The sequence below is a fragment of the Phoxinus phoxinus genome, assembly GCF_949152265.1.
Source record: "Phoxinus phoxinus genome assembly, chromosome: 13".
Classification (NCBI taxonomy): Eukaryota; Metazoa; Chordata; class Actinopteri; order Cypriniformes; family Leuciscidae; genus Phoxinus; species Phoxinus phoxinus.
In genome coordinates this window covers 22431479-22453950 of record NC_136888.1, presented here as the reverse complement: position 1 = coordinate 22453950, position 22472 = coordinate 22431479, and the positions used below count along the sequence as shown (strand labels likewise).

At 36.4% G+C, this 22472-nt stretch overlaps 1 protein-coding gene across 3 annotated transcripts in view; it reads right to left on the bottom strand.

The window, feature by feature from the left end:
* Positions 1-20418, bottom strand: part of rps6ka1 (ribosomal protein S6 kinase a, polypeptide 1) — a 57187-nt gene extending 36769 nt beyond the window's left edge. For 2 of the 3 annotated variants that reach the window (XM_079633951.1, XM_079633952.1), the window contains exons 1-2: positions 19778-20418; positions 10536-10580 (exon numbers count right to left, since the gene is read on the bottom strand). In XM_079633951.1, coding sequence (XP_079490077.1) covers positions 10536-10580; positions 19778-19840 — 108 coding nt within the window. In that variant the 5' untranslated portion in view covers positions 19841-20418. Of the gene's footprint in view, positions 1-10535; positions 10581-13705; positions 13828-19777 lie in introns of those variants that run through there. The other variant, XM_079633954.1, reaches the window with a different exon arrangement.
* Positions 20419-22472: the final 2054 nt, after the last annotated feature.

Sequence of the window (22472 nt, the reverse complement as noted above, 5' to 3'; positions counted from 1 at the left end):
AATATCTTAACTTGTGTTCCGGAGATGAACGAAGGTCTGAGGTTTGGAATGACATGAGGGTGAGTAATTAGTGACAGATTTTTCATTTTTGGGAGAACTAACCCTTCAAGCCTGTGATTTGCAAGAAATTAGACAGATCACGAGAAACACGCTCTCATCCACAGACCAGGGTTCAAACACACTTCAGGCTAAGGGCATCAGATAACATCAGTGCCGGGGAGCGCCACAAAGCGGCCGAGACTGCTGAAAAATTGATGAGCAAGCACAAGAGTTCCTCTTCAGGGAGGATGACCTCAAAGAGATTTCACTCAGATGGTGAAAGTGATATCAAAACCTCTCTTTAAACACACACACAGTTTTCAAAAAACACACAGACTTCTATAACACTAACTCACGCTATGCAAGGCTTAAAGGATAATTCCGGTATTTAACACCTTGAGTCTATATTGTAGTTTGTTTTGGATGAACAAGAGTGGTGGACAAATTTTTTTTGACAATGGTTCCTCTCTCGAGTTTTTGACTATAAAAGAATTGGCCATGGACCCATTTAACATTGGAGTCAATGTGCATGTCCGAAAATGTCATTAAAACAGCCAATAATGTTAGTTTACAAAACTGTTAAACTCACCGAGTGGTTAGTGGTGTTCGTTGATGATTATAAACAATATATCGTCGCAATATATGATTCCAATCCGTTTATTTTGCTATAGTGGAACTATTTTTTCAACAATGGGATTTTACAAAATGACGAATAAAACACGACAGAAACTGTATTTCGCAACACTTTTTGTTTCTGGAACATCAACTAACATCACTAATCACTCGGTGAGTTGCACAGTTTTGAAAAATAATGTTAAAGGTTGTTTTAATGACATTTTCGGACATGCACATTGACTCCCATGTTAAATGGGTCCATGGCCAATTCTTTTATAGTAAAAAACTCGAGAGAGGAACCATTATCAAAAAAATGTTGTCCACCACTCTTGTTCATCCAAAACAAACTACAATATAGACTCAAGGTGTTAAATACCGGAATTATCCTTTAAACACAGACATACACACTCACGCTATGGTAAGGCACCCCAGCTGTGCTAATCGAACCTAAAAGGCCATTATCTAACATAAGAGTGCATACAAATCAAATTCTCACCAATTGAAAAGACATTATTACCCAACCCTCCCTTTTCCATTGGGAATACACTAACACACAGACTCAGTTTCAGACTAAAATCCCCCCCCCCCCTTTCTTCCCTTCCCTTCCCTTTTTTCACACTGTAGTGTTGCATTTAAAAGGTCCCAAGTTAAATCCCACCTACATTAGAAATTTCACAGCGCTAGGAGTAGGAGATAGTTCGCCCAAAAATTAATATTCTGGCATCATTTACTCAACCCTAATGTTGTTTCAAACCCACATGACTTTCTTCAGCTGAATGCAAAACGGGTTGTTTGGTAGAAATGTCCAAGTTGCTTACATGGAATACAAAGAAAATAAACATTCAAATATTTCATTCAAATATTTAATGTAAGTCATTATTCATTGAGAATATTCCTCTCCGCAGTTACAATGTATTTTATTCTCTGCATTTATTCAGGCTTTTCATGAAGCCGTTCAATTAAATTCTGAAGAAAACAAAAACCTGAAAAAAATTGGTCATGGTTTCCACAAAAATATTAAGCAGCACAACTGTTTTTAGTATTGATAATAAATGTTTCTTGAGCATATTAAAATGATTTATGAAGGATCACGTGACACTGCGGACTGGAGTAAGGGCTCCTGAATATTCAGCTTTACCATCACAGGAATCATTTCAATTGTAATATGTCTTACTGTTTTTCTGATTTTTTTTAACAAATAAATGCAGTCTTGGTGAGCGGGAGACTTCTTTCAAAATTATAATACAAAAAACTAACTTTTGAGTTTATGCACAAAAACATGGACAAATAAATAATGAATGTTGACAGTGACTTAAGATCTGCTCAGAGTATTTGTGTAAGTGTAGGTGACAGTTAGTGGTGCGTAATTAAGAGCCCAAAGTCTCTTATGCTGTTTAAGCAAAAGAGCTTCTATCAAATATTAAAGAGTCTTTAAACAGGCACAGAGTTTAGGCAAGATTCGGTAGAAAAACAAAAACCACACAACAGCCTATATTTTCAATAAACACAAGAAAAAGTCTGTCAACAGCCATATTTCACTTTACTGAGGCTGCATTGCATTACATTGGAATTTTTTGCCTTTAGCTGGCAAACATATTGTAAGAGTTTGAAACCGTTTCTACTGTAAATGACTGTTGATATCATGGTGCACATTGTGCATGTTTATTAGAGCGCTTCTACAGTACATCCATCAACCTCTCTCACGTTAACACAAACACCTCTCTCTCACAAACAATTTTTATGGCAAGACTCCATTCGTTCATTAGTGCCAATAGTCAGTATTTATGAACAAGCGTTCATTAAAAACCTTTTACTCTAACTCTGACAACTAACAATGAGCCACAATGTTTCAACATGCTTGTTTCGCTCTCCATCTCTTTTTAATGCATCGAAACCTCATGCTGTTGCCATGCCGATTATAAAACACCATGACAACAAGGTCAATATAGTCAGCAAAGCGGCACACAGCAAAAACACAACAGGGGCAACATTCATCAATTTAACAACATTTTCTAACAAACAGGACAACACATCACGTGAACATCAATTATGGAGGAAGCAAACAACCGCATGAATGTGTCGAGGGATTTTAAAATCCAGTGAAATAGCAGAAGTAGGACTATATGTGAAGGAATTTGAGTCTAAGTAGACTATTACTATGTGGACCAATGATGTACTATAATGATCATTTTATTGGCCCGTTTACATTCATGCAAAAAAAAGAAATGCAGTTACACAATAACAATTGCTAGTTTTACATTTTTAAATTAAAAGTGATTTTAATATTTTTTGTTAGGGGTGTACAGTTAAAAATGCCAGGTTGATACAGCTGTCCTGATATCATCATCATACAGGAAAAAAGCCACATTAAAATAATGAAATTATTGGCTGATAAGTAGGTTGGCATAAAATGTTATTATTATTACTCATATTTTATTGTAGTTAAATAAATTGGCAAATTTGTTTTCCAATAATTAAATAACGCTCTCAGCTCAATTTAAAAGTCCCTGAAGGCTGGTCAACAAAAGAATAGATGCAAACTTTGCATTACATAGAAGATAAATTAAAAATGAAGACAAAAGGTGATATTTCTCACTTAATTCCTGAATCACTTGAAAAGAGCTTTTACAACAATTTGATCATCATGATGGAACAGATCTGAAAAAAGTTATTTCAAAATGATATTTTGGATGTATGGGCTTTATGCGTCAAACCACATCTGTGTTATAAATAGTTTATTTTTCTCCTGGCTCTCTAAAGAATGAGCAGAAGTTCTGACAGCACTTTATAAACAGAAGAAATTATTTGACTTCTCCCAGAGGGGCGTTCCTGCACTTGGAAACCTCAGCTCTGAGAGACACAGAACAGAAGACAGAACAGCTTGGACTTTCAGCAAATACACTCACAGAAAGTGGAGCCAAGAGGACTGAACTGCACCACAAGGCCAGATACATCCATCATATGGAATTGACTCATAGTTTAGTACTTCTGCTGCTCTCTAGAGCTGAACTGTCTCGTACAGGACCAATTTCTCGCTTTCAATTTTCACACAAGCCTTTGATTTTGTTCCAATTCTCTGCAATGGCTTTGTAAATGACTCCTTAAATTGGCCAAAGTCACTAGCAGAAATCAGAGTGATGACTGAGAAGAGGTCTGTCTTTCATCACTGGAGAAGTGAAGATGAAAACAGAAAAAAATTAGATACTTTGCAGGGCTCTACGCTACAGATTTTTCCGACTGGCCCGGTCGGGATTTTCAGGTAGGTCTATCAGGTACAGAAATTGAATAAAGTAATCAAATGTAAAATAGCACTGCATAGTTTTCACTATAAATTGTATATATAATATATAGATTAATCCTTATTATAGTTAGAAAAAAATCACTCACTGCTAGACTAAAGAATTTATTTGTCATTTGTTGTTTGATTAACTTTATGACACAGACAGCTGCAGAAATATTAGGCTGCGGTCACTTTAATGACCAAATGGAGTTACACATGTGATTTCTTTCATAACTGTTTATGTTCACTTAAGACATAACCACTGTTTTTGATATGCCAAGACGGCCATTTTGACAGAACTCTGTTAATTTGTCAGGTAAAGGTAAAGACAACGAGAAAGAGAACTCAATTTAGCATGTTTTGGTTTGAAACAACTTGAGGGTGAGTATATGATGACAGAATTTTCATTTTAAAGTGAACTATCCCTTTAAAAACATGTGCAAATTATAAACTTTCGTGACGATGCAGCACTGGCCCGATCAGGCATTTGACATTTCCGTCAACTGGCCTGAGCATTATTCGCGCTGGCCCTGGACCACTGGGCAGTCCTTATTGTGAGGCCCTACTTTGCACCTTGTTAAATGAATCCTGGTCAATTATTTTGATAAGACGGTATTGACTAAAAACCTTCTTTAAAAAAAAATTATGGACATGACCAACTTAACCCAGGCACGAGGAACCACCCTTAAACAAAATGATCACAGAAGTTGGAGCATGTTTTGACTACAGGGCGAGGGAAATATCCCTGGAAAATATTCAGCACTCCATAATTCACTAATTACATGAAATGAGTTAAAGATTCATCAGATTAGCTGATTTCAAAATCCTATATACATATATATATAAACCTTCTGCTCAAATGATCACACTTGTATACACAGCAACAGTCAAAGTCATTGCCATTAATTGTCTGTCCACTTTCAAGCTAATGGAAGATGACCATAATCTTCCACTTTACTTCAGAATGACGATTTAATGGAGCCAATATGTACAGCATGTGCTTGGGGAAATGACGCAGGTGTCATATGCGTTTCAATTTTTTATTATATTCTCAGATCAGATATTTTACACTTTAGGTGAAGGCTTTTCATTCTGTTAGTAAAATTACTAAATGTAAAATTACTTTACAGAAGAACTTGGCAACTTTTTTAACCTAATAAAACTGTCTAGAAATCATTTGGATGGTTCAACAACCTGTTCTGGTGATATCGGTGACTTTCCCCGCCTTGCAACTTGGGCACTACCGTCCAGGCAAAATAGAAATTGGAAGTCTCGTGATCATAACAAATGCACATGAGCAGCGATTGAAAGGGGGAGGAGGGTGCCGCAAGTGAGTTTTTTCATGTTATGAAATGATATTATGCTGCTAGCCATAATATTTAAACATTAGTTTCTTTAAACAAACATTAATATTTAAACAAAGTCTCTGCAGCTAGTGTACTTGAATTTTATTTATCTGCAACATTATGTTGTATAATTACAGTTTTGCACAATAAATGTTCTCAAAACTACATACACCGTTTCTTTCTTTCTTTAAAAAATTGTTTGGCTTTCCTTAGGGTCTGTGTAACCTGTTCTGAAATGGTTTTATTATAATTTATATATCGTGATATATATCGTTATCGCAAGAGGCTGCAATGTATATCGCAATATGGATTTTAGGCCATATCGCCCATCCCTAGTCTTGGGCTAACAAAAAAGACAAATTATTTAATAAAAATAATAATTTATAATAATAATAATAATAATAATAATAATAAAGACTAATAAAGCTAAGCTAAGCTGTAAATGATTTATTATTTAAGTTATTATACAAATATATTATTAGGAGATATATTATGAGTGTTTTAGAGTTCCTAAAAACAGCATAATTTATCACAGGGATTGGAAAAATATTTAAATATTTCAGAAAAGCTTTTATGACTTTATTATATCTTGTGCATTATATATAAACTACTTGTATTTGATGTTGGTTTGATTTTATGGATAACAGCCATTATTGTTCTGAATGAAAACTTTCAGTTAACTGATTCAGTTTTTATATTGTTAGGGAAAAAATCATCATAAAAAAAAGTCCCCTGCCAAACTACTGATGCCAAACGATGCCACTAAATAGTAATGTTTCTCCCATTAAAAAAGTATTAAAAATAAGGATCTTTATAACTTTTTAAACGTCCAAGATGACTGCCATATCAGCCAGGATGTGCATCTTAATTTCTGACACTGGAGAGGAAGCAAGAGATGATGAGATGCTTAAGTAGGCAAGAAAGTGGGATGAAAGTGAGAAGTTGAAAAATTACATGAAATAGAGATGATAAGGTCTCATTAAATTCTCTGTTCTTAACACCCAAGACTGTCTTGTTGTGGTTCTGACATGTTACTCTTGACTCTGCTCAACTAAAGACCCAGGCTGACAGAGATTCCTGGACAAGCAGCTATTTATTCCTGCCTGCTCTCTCTGGGGAGGAGTATTATTAGCAGCGTTCAATATTGATCCTTAAGCCTGGGTCCTACAGCTGAGACAAAATAGGGCTCTAGTCTAGATCCGTGTCAAGATGGGCCTCTTGAAAAACACTGTCTGAACATATTTATTATAAATTACAGATTAAACTGCTTAATTTTATATTGAGAAATGAACATTTAAAGGCGTAAGTGCATTATGTTTGCACCACTACCATCCTCAAAAAAACAAAGATGTTTCCAAACAGGTTTCCCCAAACACTCCAGATGGCCCCGTCACTAAATGCATTCTATTGGTTGAGCCACTGTTGCAGTGTCAGGCTGGTCGGGATGCTCAAACAAACAGAACAACCATTTTTATTGTTTGATATATGTCTACACATTTTAAACTGGGAGAGGAGGAGATAGTATTTTAACACTTCAGGTTTAACAAGGCCAAATAATATCAAAGTATCAAAATAATATCACTGGGGAGAGAAAAAAAAAAGGGCAACAGACTTCAACTCATTAGCAGTTTCTGTTCTTTTTTTTTTATAATTGATCTCCTACATCCATCGGTTCAACACTTGTTCCCACGCATTAACCATTCTATTAGACCTAGACATGATGTTCCCTTAACAAAGATGGAAAGGAATGGCCTTGTTTTGCTTCAGATTAGCTGCAATTCCTAGCTGGATTGTTTTGCCAACTCTGTCCTTCCAAACAGATTGACTTCTCTGTTTTTATGACAACCATAGATCACATCTAAGTTCATCATCGGTTAAAAGACCCTCACCAACGACTCCTTGCTGACATAAAATAAAATAAAAACTTGTGTGATTTATGTTAAGCGTTCCCACAACAACAACCAATCAGCATGCATCAAAGGGACCAGTGACAGATCGTGAGCTGGTGGATCGGCCAGCAGTAATGGCCTCATGAATCACGGGCTCAGCCTGTTATCACTGTGTCTGCTATGTGCCGCGCTAGTTCTGTTAATACGTTTCAGAATTTGAAAACATGTCCAGGTCAAATGTCACGCCTAAATCAAAAGAAATCAGACATATTTTGAACATTAAACTGTGACAATATTTTCTTGACAGTTACAGACAACCCCAAATTCTCATCACCATAATAACAAAAATATCTTATTCTCATTGCTGTAATGTGAAAATGATCAAATAAATGATGGAACAACAAAGTATGTAGGCTTATATTTTAATGAGATGTACTATGTATATTTATAAAAAGAAAAAAGAAAAAAGGCAAATAAGAAATATCCTTATATTTAGTTAACCAGCCATTTGCAGTTGTGCCAGACAGTTAACTTTGTACAGTGATTAAACATTTTTAATTCAGTGTATTACAGTCATGAAAATCTAATGCCAATCACCACTCACAATAATGAGAATTACTAAATACTAGATACTCAAAAGCAAATGTCAGGACACAGAGTAATAAGAATTTACCAGTGCTTAATAAAATTTTTTTTACAAATGTAAAAAAAAAATCTTAAAATCTATTTTAATAAATTTTATGTTAAATAGGGGTGGGCGATCTGACAATTTATATAGTGATCGATCTTGAAGACGTCACAATCTAATTTTACAAGCGAATCGTAGAGATCATGATATTTTATGTCTGCGATTCAGATCGTGAATCGTGATTGTTCGTTATAAGATCGTGATATGACATTCTTTATATGAAAAGTTAAATTTTTTTCATTGATTCAGTCAAACCACGCTAGAAATTGAGCATTTAATAAGATCTGCAATATAGACATGATAATCCAACAAACAAATTATGATTATGCAATCACGGTCAAGAAACATCAGGAAATACAAACACTTAAAGAATTAGTCCCAATCAAGCAAATGCTGATTATTCTCATAATCAATATTTAACCAGAAGTTGATTGGCTATACTAGTCTTGACAAATTAGATGCTATGCATAGTATTTATAATAACATTCACGTTAATATTTTATCATTCGCAGATAAAGTCTCAGAGACTAGTAAAATTATTGCTCAAGTGAGGTAATTTTGTCTTTGGACAGGCTAAATTAAAGAACCTGCAGTCTCCGGGTCTAAAGCATTACAGATCTTGATTGGGTCTCACTACAGTTCTGAGGTGAGCTCACCATTCAGAAAGACAGAGAAAAGCACATTCTGAAGGAGGAGACAGGCTGTCTTCTCTGTCCATCACATCAGGCTCATGTTACACATAAAAACACAACAAATGCAGGGATTCGTGAGGGAGAGAGAAGCTTTCCCCATGCAGACAGGCTGCAAAAAGTCAAGATGGACCCTGGAACAGATAGGCTATGAGTAATTCAACCCCTTAAGTCACACAAAGAGCCCTCTGAGTCTCTGAGCCAGAACTCTAGACTGAATTATTTTAGCACTTGTTCCATTGATTGATTCAGAAAGCTGCCAATATACCCTAGCCTAGACACTCCTGTGAGACAGAAGCGGCTCTGAGCTCTCTTAAACACGGCAATCAACAATTGGCTCAAACATGAGATCACAAATCATATCTATTTTTACCTACAAATTTCCTCATTTCAACAGAAGAGACATTTGTGAAAAAGTGATTTTCGAAAAGAAACTTCAAATCTCATTTTCATTTCATGTAAAAAAAAAAAAACCATTACTATTGGTTACGCTTTACATCTGTCTGTGGGTTTTGCAAATATTTAACCATTGAAAAGCATTTTTAAAAAACTTGTAACTCCATTGGATCCTCAAAGTGTCTGTAAAACCTCCTAACTCCACCATGCCTCAATAGTGACTGAAGTGCTGCACACATTTTGGATTGTCTCTGCTTGTTTGCAATGCAAGGGTAAATTAAGAACTGGTTGTATGAATAAGTACAGTGTTTTCTTTACTCAAGAAACAATATAATATACAAGGCTAATGTTTTATGTATTCAGGGTGCTTTCACACCTGCCTCATTTAGTTCGGTTGAATCACACTAGAAGTCGTTGTCCCCCTTGGTGCGGTTCGTTTGGGCAGGTGTGAATGCAGCAATCGCACTCGGGTGCGCACCAAAAGCGGACCAAACGAGGAGGTCTCGGTACACTTTCAAACAAAATCTGGAGCAGTTTGTTTGTGGTGAGAACGTGATCCGACCTCGAACAGACCCAACTGAACTCCACATTTTTGGACTAAACCAGCTGCCGTAGTCAGCTGCGCTGTGCATAATGTCACTGTTTAGCAACGTTAATGCACCGTCTCCTCCTGAAGTGACTTGCGTGCGTGCATTAAAACATTATTTTCAAGCCGCATCCTCGCTTCATTCTCAATTGTTATTGTTTGCCTAAAGTGGTGTAGAGCTAGGCTATATAATAAACTATGACCAGAGATACAATCAGCCCACGCAGTTGTCTCTTCATAGTAAAAAGCGGCGCGTTGTCTGTCGGATTTTCCTCCTCTTTGTTTACTTCCAAGAATTCTGTTGGAATTTCCCCGCACGTAAATTCTGACCAATCGAAGGGCAGTTATGGAAATACGTTCAAGACACATCTGGCCAACCTGTGATGTGGATGTTGTCACGTGACTGCATTTTGGTTCGTTTCATCAACCCATCAACTGATTCGGACCAGAGCAATCAATGTGGTGTGAAAAGGAACCAAAACGCCTGAAAAAGGCTACAAAGTATTATTTTTCACCCTTGGTCCAGACCAAATGAACCGAACTACAGATGTGAAAGCACCCTGAGAAGCAGAGAAAAGTCTTAAGGCCCCAATATACTTCAAGCGAAATTAAAGAATAAACTTGTGCAATGTAATTTCTAACAAAACCAGGCCAAAGCAAAAAGTTCTAAACAGCTTGCCAATAAACCCCTTTAAATTACCATTAGTGGCAATGACATAATAGGCAAGTGTGCTCTGAGGCTCCGCCTTCTTTAACATGGACACTGTGACTTCGAGTTCTCACCACTGTCATTTTTGTTGTGTTTATTTTGTTATTGAAAGGAAAGTGCATAGCACATATTTACATATTCATCAAATCATGGGCAACATAAGGATGCCGCGGTAGAGCAAGTAAAAATCTGAACTACCGACTCGACTGGCAGAAAAAAATCTGAAACTGATTTTGGAACTGCTGGAGAACATGAAGTTCATGAAGTGCATTTGTGTACTTGGTCAGCTGGGTCCTACCTTATCATCTGCAGTGACTCCATCCTCAGTGGTGCTCTGTCCATTCTGAAAGAGAAACCGAAAGAGATTTATTAATACATACGCAGTACTACTTTGGACAATACTACTCTTCTTTTAATACTTTCCATATATTAGAATAAAAACACGTGTGCGCATGTGTGCATGCATGTACTTGACGGCTCACAGCTGTCATGTCAAAATCATAAATGCATGTTATGTCTAGATGACATAATCAATGGCTCCCGGGGCATTTTTACAGGCTTGGCTGCTTATATAGACTCACATACACACTCTTTCTGTCAATGTGCTTGAGCATCTGTTCTGCCCACAAGCTGGATCTTCAGATGTAATTCTATAAACACATTTCACTGTTTATAGAATTTCACTATATAGTTTCACTATAAACACAAAAGGCCTACAGAGGACCAGGAAAAAGACTGAGTACATGTCTAAATCTGGGAACAACTGTATCTAGTGTTAGACGACCAACATTGAGACCCAATAATAAAAATTCAGATGAGATGAGAGAGCAAACCACAACCCACTAAGAATCCAAACACATGTAAAATAGATACAAATACTGTAAAACATGTAGACAAGACTTCCTCGTGGGCATATCCCCTTCATTCCCCCCCTAGGAGAAGAATTTACCTGATAATAGTTGATCTCAGCTAAACATGAACAGTTTCTTCATTTATTAAAGCACAATGGAATTCTGTAAGTCTCTACCTCACAAACACACTATTTATATATGTGAAGACAAAGAGAGAATGTGTGTCATGTTTAGGCCTATTCGTTTTCTGCAGAATTACCGGCATGCCAACTGATTTCTGCAGTCCCAACGTTGAATTCTCTCAAGAACCATCAGAAAAACACAATCACACCCTGCACAGGCCATTGCTTTCAATTTCATTCAATACAGAACCTTGAGCGAGAATAGAAGGAAATGAAAGAGACAAAAATAAAAAATAAAATAATTGGAGGAAGGAAGAAAACAATTCTGCCTGCTCAGAGAAAAAAACAAACAGACAAAGATCAAGGATTCGTCACATGCAAAGTCGGAGCTTAGTTTATTTATGCTGACTTCAGATCGATTCACTCAAGTGCTCTGGAAGTTAAGACGACTCGTCTTAGAAAAGCTCCAGTTTACCGTCAATGTCAATTTTGGTGAAAATAAATACAAAAAGTCGCAGGAAATAAGTTTCTCTGGTAACTGCAAAGAGCAAGACTGGCCATCTACAAGCTTCTTTTTTATTTTTTAATAACAAAAACAAATAATTAAATTTTAATTTCTTTCTTCTACTGAACACAAAATATGATATTTTGAAGAATATGGGTAACCAAACAGTTGATGGGGTCCCTATTGACTTCCTTTTATAAAGAAATGTAAATGGAGGTCAATGCCTATCAACTGTTTGGTTACCAACATTCTTCAAAATATCTTCTTTTGTGTTCAGTATAAGAAAGAAATTCATACAGGCTTGGAACAACTTTAGGGTGAGTAAATGATGACAGAAGTTTCATTTTTGAGTGAGCTATCCCTTTAAAGATTATGTTAAAGTACCGTACTTGAGCTTAAATGCAAAAACAATATAAATAATCAATCCTTAAGGTTTACTCAGGAGAAAAGTTTAAAAACTTGGGCTTTATCAAAACACTGAGCACCTTGACCAATGGCGTGAGTTTGGGGCGAGAGACTATCTACCAAACAAGAGAAGACGGGTTTAAAGACAGCCATTATTTTTGCAATTTTGATTCATTATGCTAGCAGCACAGAAATAACACGTGTCTGCTTATATAACTGTTCATACAAGAACTGATTATGTTGCTTACGTAAATCATTTACGGACTGTGTCAAAGTGATCAGTGAACACCAGATACTAATGAAACTGATAAGGGATATGATATGAGCTGTGCTGTGCTTAATAAATGCACACATTTAATGCATTCAACATTTTGATCAATCAAGCTTATTGAAATCTTTATAAAATACAAGATGTACATTTCATAGATAGGGTTTGATAGCAGATCCTTCTACAAAGAGAATGAAAGAGAGAAATTTGTACCTAATTTACTTATCAATTTGTTTTACTTTTTTGTGCATCTCTCTGACCTTTCATATCTAGAAACGGAAACATAAAATATCAGCTAAGCATGTCTAAAGTATGTGTTTCCTTTCAGGATATCATCTCATGAGGTTAAAATGACAAACAGAATAGAGCTTCAGCGCAACTTCTGGTTTTCTAGAAGAAGAAAAAAACTATTATTCACGTAATAAACAATAAAACACACACATAGAAAGCAAGGAGTTTGAGTGTATGTAAAATGCACTAAAGTAAAAACACAACATAACAGCCTCTTGATCAGGGCCGCTGATCACACATGACCCTGAAACTCTTTTCCTGAAAACACGATGCAAATGATTATGAAAGTGATAAAAGAGCTGTCTGCAAAAAATTAACATCATCTCTCTCATAATGTGACCCTGTTACAGAAATAGTATGTGAGTAATTGGGACCAAACTGTTCCTCGGAGAGGTGAGAGGAAGTGTGTGTGTGTGTGTGTGTGTGTAAAACAGCTTTTATATTATAATAAGTGATGTTTTTTGAAAATGTAAAAATGGCAAAATTTTTCTGTGATGGGTAGGTTTAGGGGTAGGGGATAGAATTAAAATAATTTGTTTGTATAAAAATAATTATGTCTATGGAATGTCTACATGAAACATGAAAACCTTGAGGAAAAAAGGAAAAAGACATGAAAGGAATTAAAAAGGCTTGAATTTCGAGTGACAAGTGCACGACAGGAGAGAACAGATAGTTGCCTTTAGATGTTGAGATAAAAAATTTAATGTCCAACAAACTCTAATACTATTTTATTGCAAATTAATCAGCCACTTGGAAGAAGCTAGTCAAATCTGACAGATGCTAAAATGGAAATTCACCGAGACCCCAAAACCATGAACAAAACTGCATTCAAATAAAAGTTCTCTTGAAAGGATAAATGTGTTTTTTGTTGAGCATAATGTGTTCTGTAGGTTAATTACTGGCTATTAAAAAGCATAAAAAAGAGACCTTTATAAATGACAATTTTCCTATTCAGTCTGTCATGTTAATGGTTCGGGGTACTATTAATACATTTCAATGTTTGATTTTAAAGACATTTTTTTTAACCTTTGTCAGTTGGGTCGCCACTGATCAAGGCCTGACAAGTTTTCCGGCAATCCATGGTTTCACTGTTATACAACGGTGCTGTTGCAGATCTTCTGAAATACAGAATCTCTGGATCCAAAAACAAGCGAAGATCATCTGCGTAGACCAGAAGGAGCGGATAGAAGTTGCTTAACGTTACACACAAGTAAGCTGATGTGATCATCAAACATTTAATCAAAACAATTAAAGTTTTGTGAATATGATCAAAAATGCTGGCTGGCAACTTTTAGTAAACGCTGACAGGGAAGGAGTTAATTACAGAACCACTAACTTAGAAAAAGCCTGAATAAATCACATACTTCCTATATTTGCACAAGAAATGCCGGATTGTTAACTATAGACAGTATAATACTAGTCCAGTCAAATATCAACTCTCCTGCACTCCTAGACTGAAGAAAACTCATCTGGACTAACTTAGGTGAAGAGACAAATCTTATTTCATCATGCCATGCCCTGAAGTAACAAATATCAAAAGTCAGTCTTTACGTGTGACTTACTTCCTCACAAATGTGACTGACAGGTGAAAGTGGGATTTGAGGATTTCTAGATCTTTCTAAAGTCCCTGAGTAGGCCACCCTCTACAATGCGAGTAAATTTCACTCTGTGGGACTAAATAATGTCTATCATTGATCATCATTAGCTAATAAATTCTTATATTTTACTCTCCATTAGCATAGATATATTTTTACTCGCTGAATAAGCGCTTGAGAGTTTCGCATTCGCTCTCCGTCAAGCGATCTAACGTTATTCAAATTCAGCTCAGCGTACCTGTATTTGACGTACCGTAAACTCTAGTGTGAAGGCGCACACCTCGCCGTCGCGTTTCTCTCACACACGCAGAGAGAAAGCGTTCCACACAAAATCGACGCGTTACATGTAACCAAAATTCTTGTTTGTTTTTTACTGTCAAAATAACGGTTCATCTGGAATTATTCAGCTTTTAAGAACAACCAGAAGATATGCCGGTTTCTCCGGTAGTGGGCGGAACTAATACGCAAACGGCAATCTTATTGGCTGGCGCTCAGCAAATTAGTTCGAGGGAACGCTGACAACGTGATTAACAATCATGAACCGAGCAGCAGTATGGGAGCAGCTCATGTGTTGTATATTGTTATTAATAGAATTAGTAGTAGGATTATTATCTTTTAATAATAATTACTATTATGAATTACTATTATCCTCTTTTTTACATAAACACTGAATGACCATATCTTAAGCACCATCACCAGTCCAAAGTTCAGTTAAAATGACAAATATGCATTCATGCATGATTATCAAGTTTTAATTCTAATTACTACATTTCTATCATTATTCATTAAATAATGACTGATTATCATAATTATCATAATATAATGCTTGATTGACTGATTTTAAGAGTGTACATTTAGATATTTAATAAATAATAGTATATCAGTCTGGCGAAAAACCAAAACAATTTACTAGCCAATGGCGATTACATTGCCAAGGTGTGCGTAGAGGGTTACTGGTCACGTCACACTATTTTTAGAGAAAAGAACATTGAAATGCAACTATAGGCCATTATGTAGTCTCAACTTTAACCTACAGACCAGGTGATGCTGTTTGGATATGCCAAGTTAGGGGAAAGAAATTAAATAAAAAGCAAGTAAAATAGGGCAAGTAAAGGAAGGGAAAAAAATTAAAGAAGGAAATAGATAAATAAAAGCAAGAAAATAAAGTAAATAAATAAATTGAGTCAGAATTATCAACTTGCGGATGATTTAGGCATTTGACACAAAAAATTTGTGTCTAATTCAGTGTCAAACCTGACAGGCATGCAAGACTGCATTGTAAGCAGTTATACGAGACAAAAACAATGGATGTGTCACAAAGACGAAGGTCTGACAGAATGTGTGTGGCCCGGATAAAAGAAAGGAAACTGACAGCAGGAGCGACGGGGATAAAGTTAGACTCAGAGAGATAAGTGGAAAGGAAGACAAAGAAATGACAGATGAATCCAATCATGAATGAAACCACAAATTAATCATTAAAACTAATGAATTAAAGATAAACGTTCAATACTTTCAAAGACTGAGACTTTAGAAGACAGATGACAGGAAGAAAAAAAACAGATGACAGGAAGAAATTCGACTTTTAGTTCAGAGTTCCGGATCACATCATCTCCATATTCCCAGCCATCATGCGCTGCTATGCCTTCTCACGTTTCAGACCGCTGCACACACTGACTGCCGAGACCGGAAACACACAACTTAAACATCTGATATTCCCGACGGAACATATGCTGAAAGCATGCGGCATTGTGTATGTGGTATTTACTAAGATGCAAGAACAAGAAAGCAAGTGGAAGAAATCTGACTGAATTCTAATTAATATTCTAGAAGAATATTCTTCTTATAGAATAACTGAAAGTGAGAGCATCTAGAGCAGAGAACATCTGATTAGCGCACGTGAATCCAGCAACACGAATGTTTGAATTCTGTTGTGGATCCATCTCAGTTCAAAGATAACCTCGTAAAACACAGTCAAACTGGCTCTTCCGAGTGAAACATGAACCCTCCCTGTGGGACAGACAGGGCCTCATACACTGTGATATACCGTCAAACAGCTTCCAGCAAATCTGGGAGGCTCCCGGGTTCACAGGAAGGAATACATTTCGGGAGATGGAGTGAGGACAGAACTCGTGACTCCCGGAGCTCACAGAACGCCTGTCCTTTAATGGAAGAATACAGCTTCAAATATTTTCGTTGTTCTCCACCATCTAACCTCCAAACTTTGGAGGAAGTCCTTGTTGAACAGGCTCCAGGTTCCATGTAAGCTGCAGGGTTTTGAAATAATAATCCCAATCATTATGCAGTATATGATTACAAACACAAAATCACTGCTGAAACCCAGAGAGCACACAGCCATCAAAGACGTGAACAGCAGGTGCTCTGAGCAAAACCTCAACTAAATATTAGGACTGCCCCGACAAAAGATTTTTCAAGCACTAGCCAACTAGTCGCACGATTATGATATTAATTTAAATAGGCTACCTAAATATGTATACTGTCTGGGGGGTGGCATCGGAAAACGGTTTGAGTTTCAGGGCTGAGAAAGAATATTAAATGTAACAAAAGCGAAGACAGTATTCAAAAATTGCCGAAAAAATTTGAAGACGAATAAAAAAAAAAAAGAGACTATAGGCAGCCAAGTTTTACTGAAAGCCCTTTTTTCCAGTGGTGAAGTACCCCTTTAAATTGAACTGTAACAATGATAATCTGATACTTGCTGATGATTCTCAGACTATGTGCATAGTCATATACTAAAGAACACTTCTATTGCAACTAATGCAACTTCTGTTTATCTGGCGTTTATTTATTTACTCATTTTAAATAATGCAAAAAACATTTACATGGCTGGTAAGAATCAAGCCCAATTTACTCACTAATGGCAGGTGTGCAAAAGTTACATTTGGACTCTGCCTGCACATTTATCCGGCATCTTGAATCTCCACACAACGCGTGTTTGAAGGCTTTTGTCACTGCAAGTATGTAAAAACTGCCAGTGCATGAAGTTGAAAATCCTGTGCATTTTTTTGGTCTAGTCTGCATCAGGAAGCACTTTAAGGTCTTGTGGTAAGATTCTAATCAGTACAGTTATTCTGCAAATATTTATAAATATAGATTAATTTCTCCTCTCGTTTTCATCTGCAGAAAGAATTTCATTCAAAGTTCTGAGAAGAATTGAGAATGTTTCTGCAGCGAACCGGCTGTCGCCTGATTGGTGAACCTATTACAGTGGTGAGCGACCAGAAGGCGAGGGAAAAGGAAAGTTAATTTAAGCTCTAAATTGCACAGATTACAATGACAGGAACAAAAGACTAAATAACACGTCTCATATTGCTGTTCTCAAAAGAAATCAGCATTAGTCTGAGAGCAAGATAAGAAACTAAATCTTCCTTCCATTCTCATTAATCATCATGGACTTCACAGGCCATATTGTCTCTGCTTGCCCTGTAGTTATAAGATTGGTCTCCAGCCAAAGCTGGTGGAGCAAATTCCAGCGCTGTACAATGCAAAGGCCTGAAAGTTTACTGTAGTACAACACTGACATTAAGTGCGTAGCACACTGTGGTCTATGATCAAAAGATATGATTCCTCAAACCAACGTATCTGAATGTAAAGTGCAAACGAAAAGGAAATGAAAACAGCTCACTGTATGAAAGCTAAGCATAACAGGAGATCAGCTTATCCTACAGATACCAGTGGATTATTACAAACATGTACTGTAGCTGTTATTGGGATTCACTATGATGTATCTTAAAGCAAAAACATAAATGCAAATAAATCGTCAGTTTTGTCCCATGCGCCACAATTAAACAGTCTGGCTACACATATTAGAGTGCTTGATAATTCAAAAAATACTATTTCCTAGTGCTTCTAATGACGTTAGACTACTGTATTATTTATTAGATTTTTTGACATTTCACATGTACCCCAGAGAAGACAATTGGCACAGCAAGAAGTCATTTCACTGAGATGAACATAAGAAATCCAATGTTTTTCCACTAGAGTTTAAAGGTACACGCTGCAGAGTCATTCCATGAAATTGGAGCCTATTCCATTTTGAAAAGGCAGCAAGATTTTTATGTAATGTTCTGATTTTAAAGAATTCTTTAAGAGTTAATACTTTTCATTATATAACCTCCAACTAACTTTAACCCTATGACTCGCCTGGTTTCACAGACAGGGTATAGATTAAGCCAGGACTAGGCCTTAGTTTAATTAAGAAGCTTAAGGAGTTTTTATAAACGTGGCATAGAAAAAGACATTACAGGTGTGCATCTTGAGACAAAACAATGGCTCTGACATTTTAAGATGTCAGTGCAATGTGCTTTCAGTTAAAACAACTCAAACATGCATTTTAGTCTTAAGCCTTGTCTGTGAAACCAAACCAGGGGTTATAATAACAGAGTAAGGCAATTTTGCAATCATTTTTCCATTTCTAGCCTATTGACCAAGGTCATGACACTACAAGATGGTCATTAGAAGAGAATTTAAAGGAATAGTTCACTTAAAAATGAAAATTCTGTCATCATTTACTCACCCTCAAGTCGTTTCAAACCTGTATGAATTTCTTTCTTCTGCTGAACATAACGGAAAATATTTTGAAGAATGTGGGAACCAGACAGTTGATGGACCCCATTGACTTCCATAGTAGAAAAAAAAAAAGTCAATGGGGTCCATCAACTGTTTAGTTACTGACATTCTTCATAAGATATTCTTATCAATAGAACAAATAAATTCATACAGGTTTGACTTGAGGGTGAGTAAATGATGACAGAATTTTCATTTTTAAGTGAACTATAATGTTGATATTTATGTGCATATTATGTGGTTCGCTGTGCAAACTCATTGTAAAAGGGTTGATTTATGTAAGATGATTCTTTATGTAAAAAAGTAAAATGATAAACAAAATAAACTTGTCCTTGAATCTTGAAAGAATTAGCTATGTTTTTAATTGAATTGTAAATAATTTTAATGACAGTTATGATGATTACACGGCTGCTGCATATAATATTATTTGTCTCAAAATCAAAATGTGCATAGGCTTTGTATGCATTAAGCAAGCAGAATTGGAAACAGAGCTAGGGACAGGCCAAAACATGCATCCATAAATAATGGATTGTCTATTAAAAAGTCTATTATAAGTTAGGCTATAATAGTAAAAGTTAGTGACAGCTTTTTATTGTTAAAAACGTTGATCTAGACACCTTTTCGTGGAATAACCCTTCAGCATTAAAAAACATCTCACCTGCGCTACTTCAGCGCGGCGCGTCATGCTCACGCTCCAAAAAGAACATTTGAGTCAAATCTGCAAATACTTGCACCAGTGTTTAGTGATTTTTTTTCTTCTTCATTTCATTTCATTATAAAGTTTCACATTTTTATACGATTGCTGTAATTCTCGTGAACTCCTCACATGACAAACACGTGGACCTCTGGCACGGATAGAGGAGCCTTGAGGACTCATTAAATCAGTTAATTTTAGTGCTGTGATTTCACCACCTCTCACCTCCGTCTCCAACTGCACGAGCTCCATTTTGGGCCATGGTTCTGCCAGTTGAGCAAGTGGCATTTTGCGTGTCTTCTGTCTTTCCCCAAGTACTCAAATTTGGACGGGAATTTCTTCCGAACCCGTGTATTCCCAGCTGGAACGAGCAGACCGGTCTCTTTGGATCAGGACTCAGGAGCAAACGTGCGACTAAGTTCCTCTCTTACAATCCGCACAGGACGCGCATAATAATCACTCCGTCGAAAAACCAAAGCCGTTATTCCCGTATAGATGACTTGGTCGCGGTCCTGTGAGGAAGCAGACTTGCAAACCCCTTTTCCTGGAAATGAAATCTCTCCCCCTCACACACACATACACACACAGGTGAACTCGGCTTTAGAGAGACATGCGCTGTGCGTCTGCAGCGATGGAACGCGTCTCCTCCGTGGAAATGAGATTAAATATGTTTTTGCAATGCGGTGGAAAGTGTCTACTGACACTGACTATCGGTGTGCACACAGACGCAGAAAGAGGAGCCGATGCTGTCAGTGTGTTCCGCTCTGCACGGGATCCACAGTGTAAAAGCGCACGAGCTTCAGCCGATCAAGACAGTTCTCGTCCAGCCCCTTTCTCCTACTACTCCTCTACTGACGCCCCTCTCTGGACACTTACTGATACTGCAAGCTTTCAGCTGCATGGACATCTTGACACAGGGTCAGTGAAACGTAGTTTGCTACATTTAAAGCTCATGTAACTTTTTTTAATACCAACAACCAAATGTTATACTGAAAAGGTAAAAAGAAAAATCCATCTTCTAAACCATGTCTTTATTTTACCCAAATACATGACAATATCCCCCGGTTTCACAGACGAAGCTTAGCCTATGCTAGTCCTAGAAATGGATGTTTGAGCTGTTTTAACTGAAAGCAACTTTCTCTGACATATCTTAAAAATATGTCTGTGCCATTGTTTTGTCTCAAAATGGACACCAGTAATGTTTGTTTTTTTTCTTTCAAAGGTACATTTTCAAAAGCTACTTGTCCTAATTGATCAAATGTCTAATCCCCGAAACCCTGTCTGTGAAACCAGGCCTGTTTTATACTTTTCAAAAAAAGTAGCCTATAAATTGAGTGATGGTATTAACATTGACACATCATAATACATTACCTAGTAGCCTATATTTACAGTTTGGTTAATGAATACCATATTAATGTAAAATGGTATTTACGTGGTAGCCTACTTCAAAGAATACCATACTAGTTAATTTCCAAAATACATGGTATAGGTAATCCAATGGAATTGTGGGTTTGGTAGTTCAATGGCTTTCGATTACTGTTAGTCTGCATTCAAATCAAATATGCATACTTCCCTACTATAAAGTATGGTAAAAAAAAAGCGTGAAAAGAGTAGTGTGTCGAATTCGTATTCATAAAAAAGTAGGCAATGAGAAAAGAACTCTGTATATTGCAGTGATTTTTAAAGTTATAAATGCATGTATGCAAAAATGTTCATATTCAAATTGTATTCTTTTTGAATTTTTCCTTTTTATGAATCTTATTAATCTTTTATTTATGAATTCTAGTCTATATATTTCTTATGATGCATGATTATTCTTTTACATGTTATTGATTTCTTTAATCTTTTACATATATCCTACTATATCTGATATGTTTGATCATTTTCAAATGTAAGATAGGCCTATTTAGTCTCTTCTGTTCTGTAAGATCGGGTGGGTATTACGTAATGTGCTTGGTATCAAAATATTTTTCCATCTCTCAAACATGAGATTTAATGCAAGATCTGCGATATTCTTTTAAAGGTGTTAAAACCACAATTGCTCATTAGCTTATTCCGTGTGCCTTACAAGGAACATGATGACCTAATAAGATCTGTCAGGGTCAATTTTATCCTGAATGCATCAGTAAATGGTTGCAAGAGAAGTAAAAAGAACTTCGATAGGTACTTTCCCTAGTCCCTTCCTGTGTAGTCACAGCATAATACATGTTTCAGATGACTCAGGGCTTCTTCTTCTGCTGCTTCTTCTCTTTTTCCTCTCCTTTCATTCTGAAAATATCTAATGGGCTACATACTTTCTCTATCTTCACAAACTTCATCTGTTATACAATACTTTGGATATTATTGGATATACTTTTGTTTAATAAAATGTGTTATTCCTTATTCAAATATGATCCCTGACATAATCATTGCTCGTCTGCCTGGACCTCACTGCATGTGATTCATATGGAAACATTCGGTAAGTTTTTGTGTGAAACCCCACCCTAAAACATCACAGTGAAAGCAGATACAAAAAAATGACATACGAATGAGATTGTACAAATTCAAATGAATTAGCCACCAATTCACCAAAACATTAAATAGTTCAAAATTTCCATGAGTGTGTTTGGATGACTACTTCCGGCAAGATTTCAAAGTGTGCATCCAATAGGCACGTTACTATCCTATGAGGCACGGGAGAGGAATTTTGAATGGCAGTGAAGCAACACAACTGACTGTGTTACATGGTAATGGCAAAATGACGAATGTTGTACATCTAGATTACATTCACACATGTAGAATATATAACAGGCCTAAGAATTAATTGAATATCGCTGGTTCAAAAAACAGCAGACCATTTGATTGCTTCGAATTTGTCTGGGAAAAGGTAACGTATAGTGTTTTTCCATCAATAAAACAGTTTTGCTTCTTAAAAAATGGC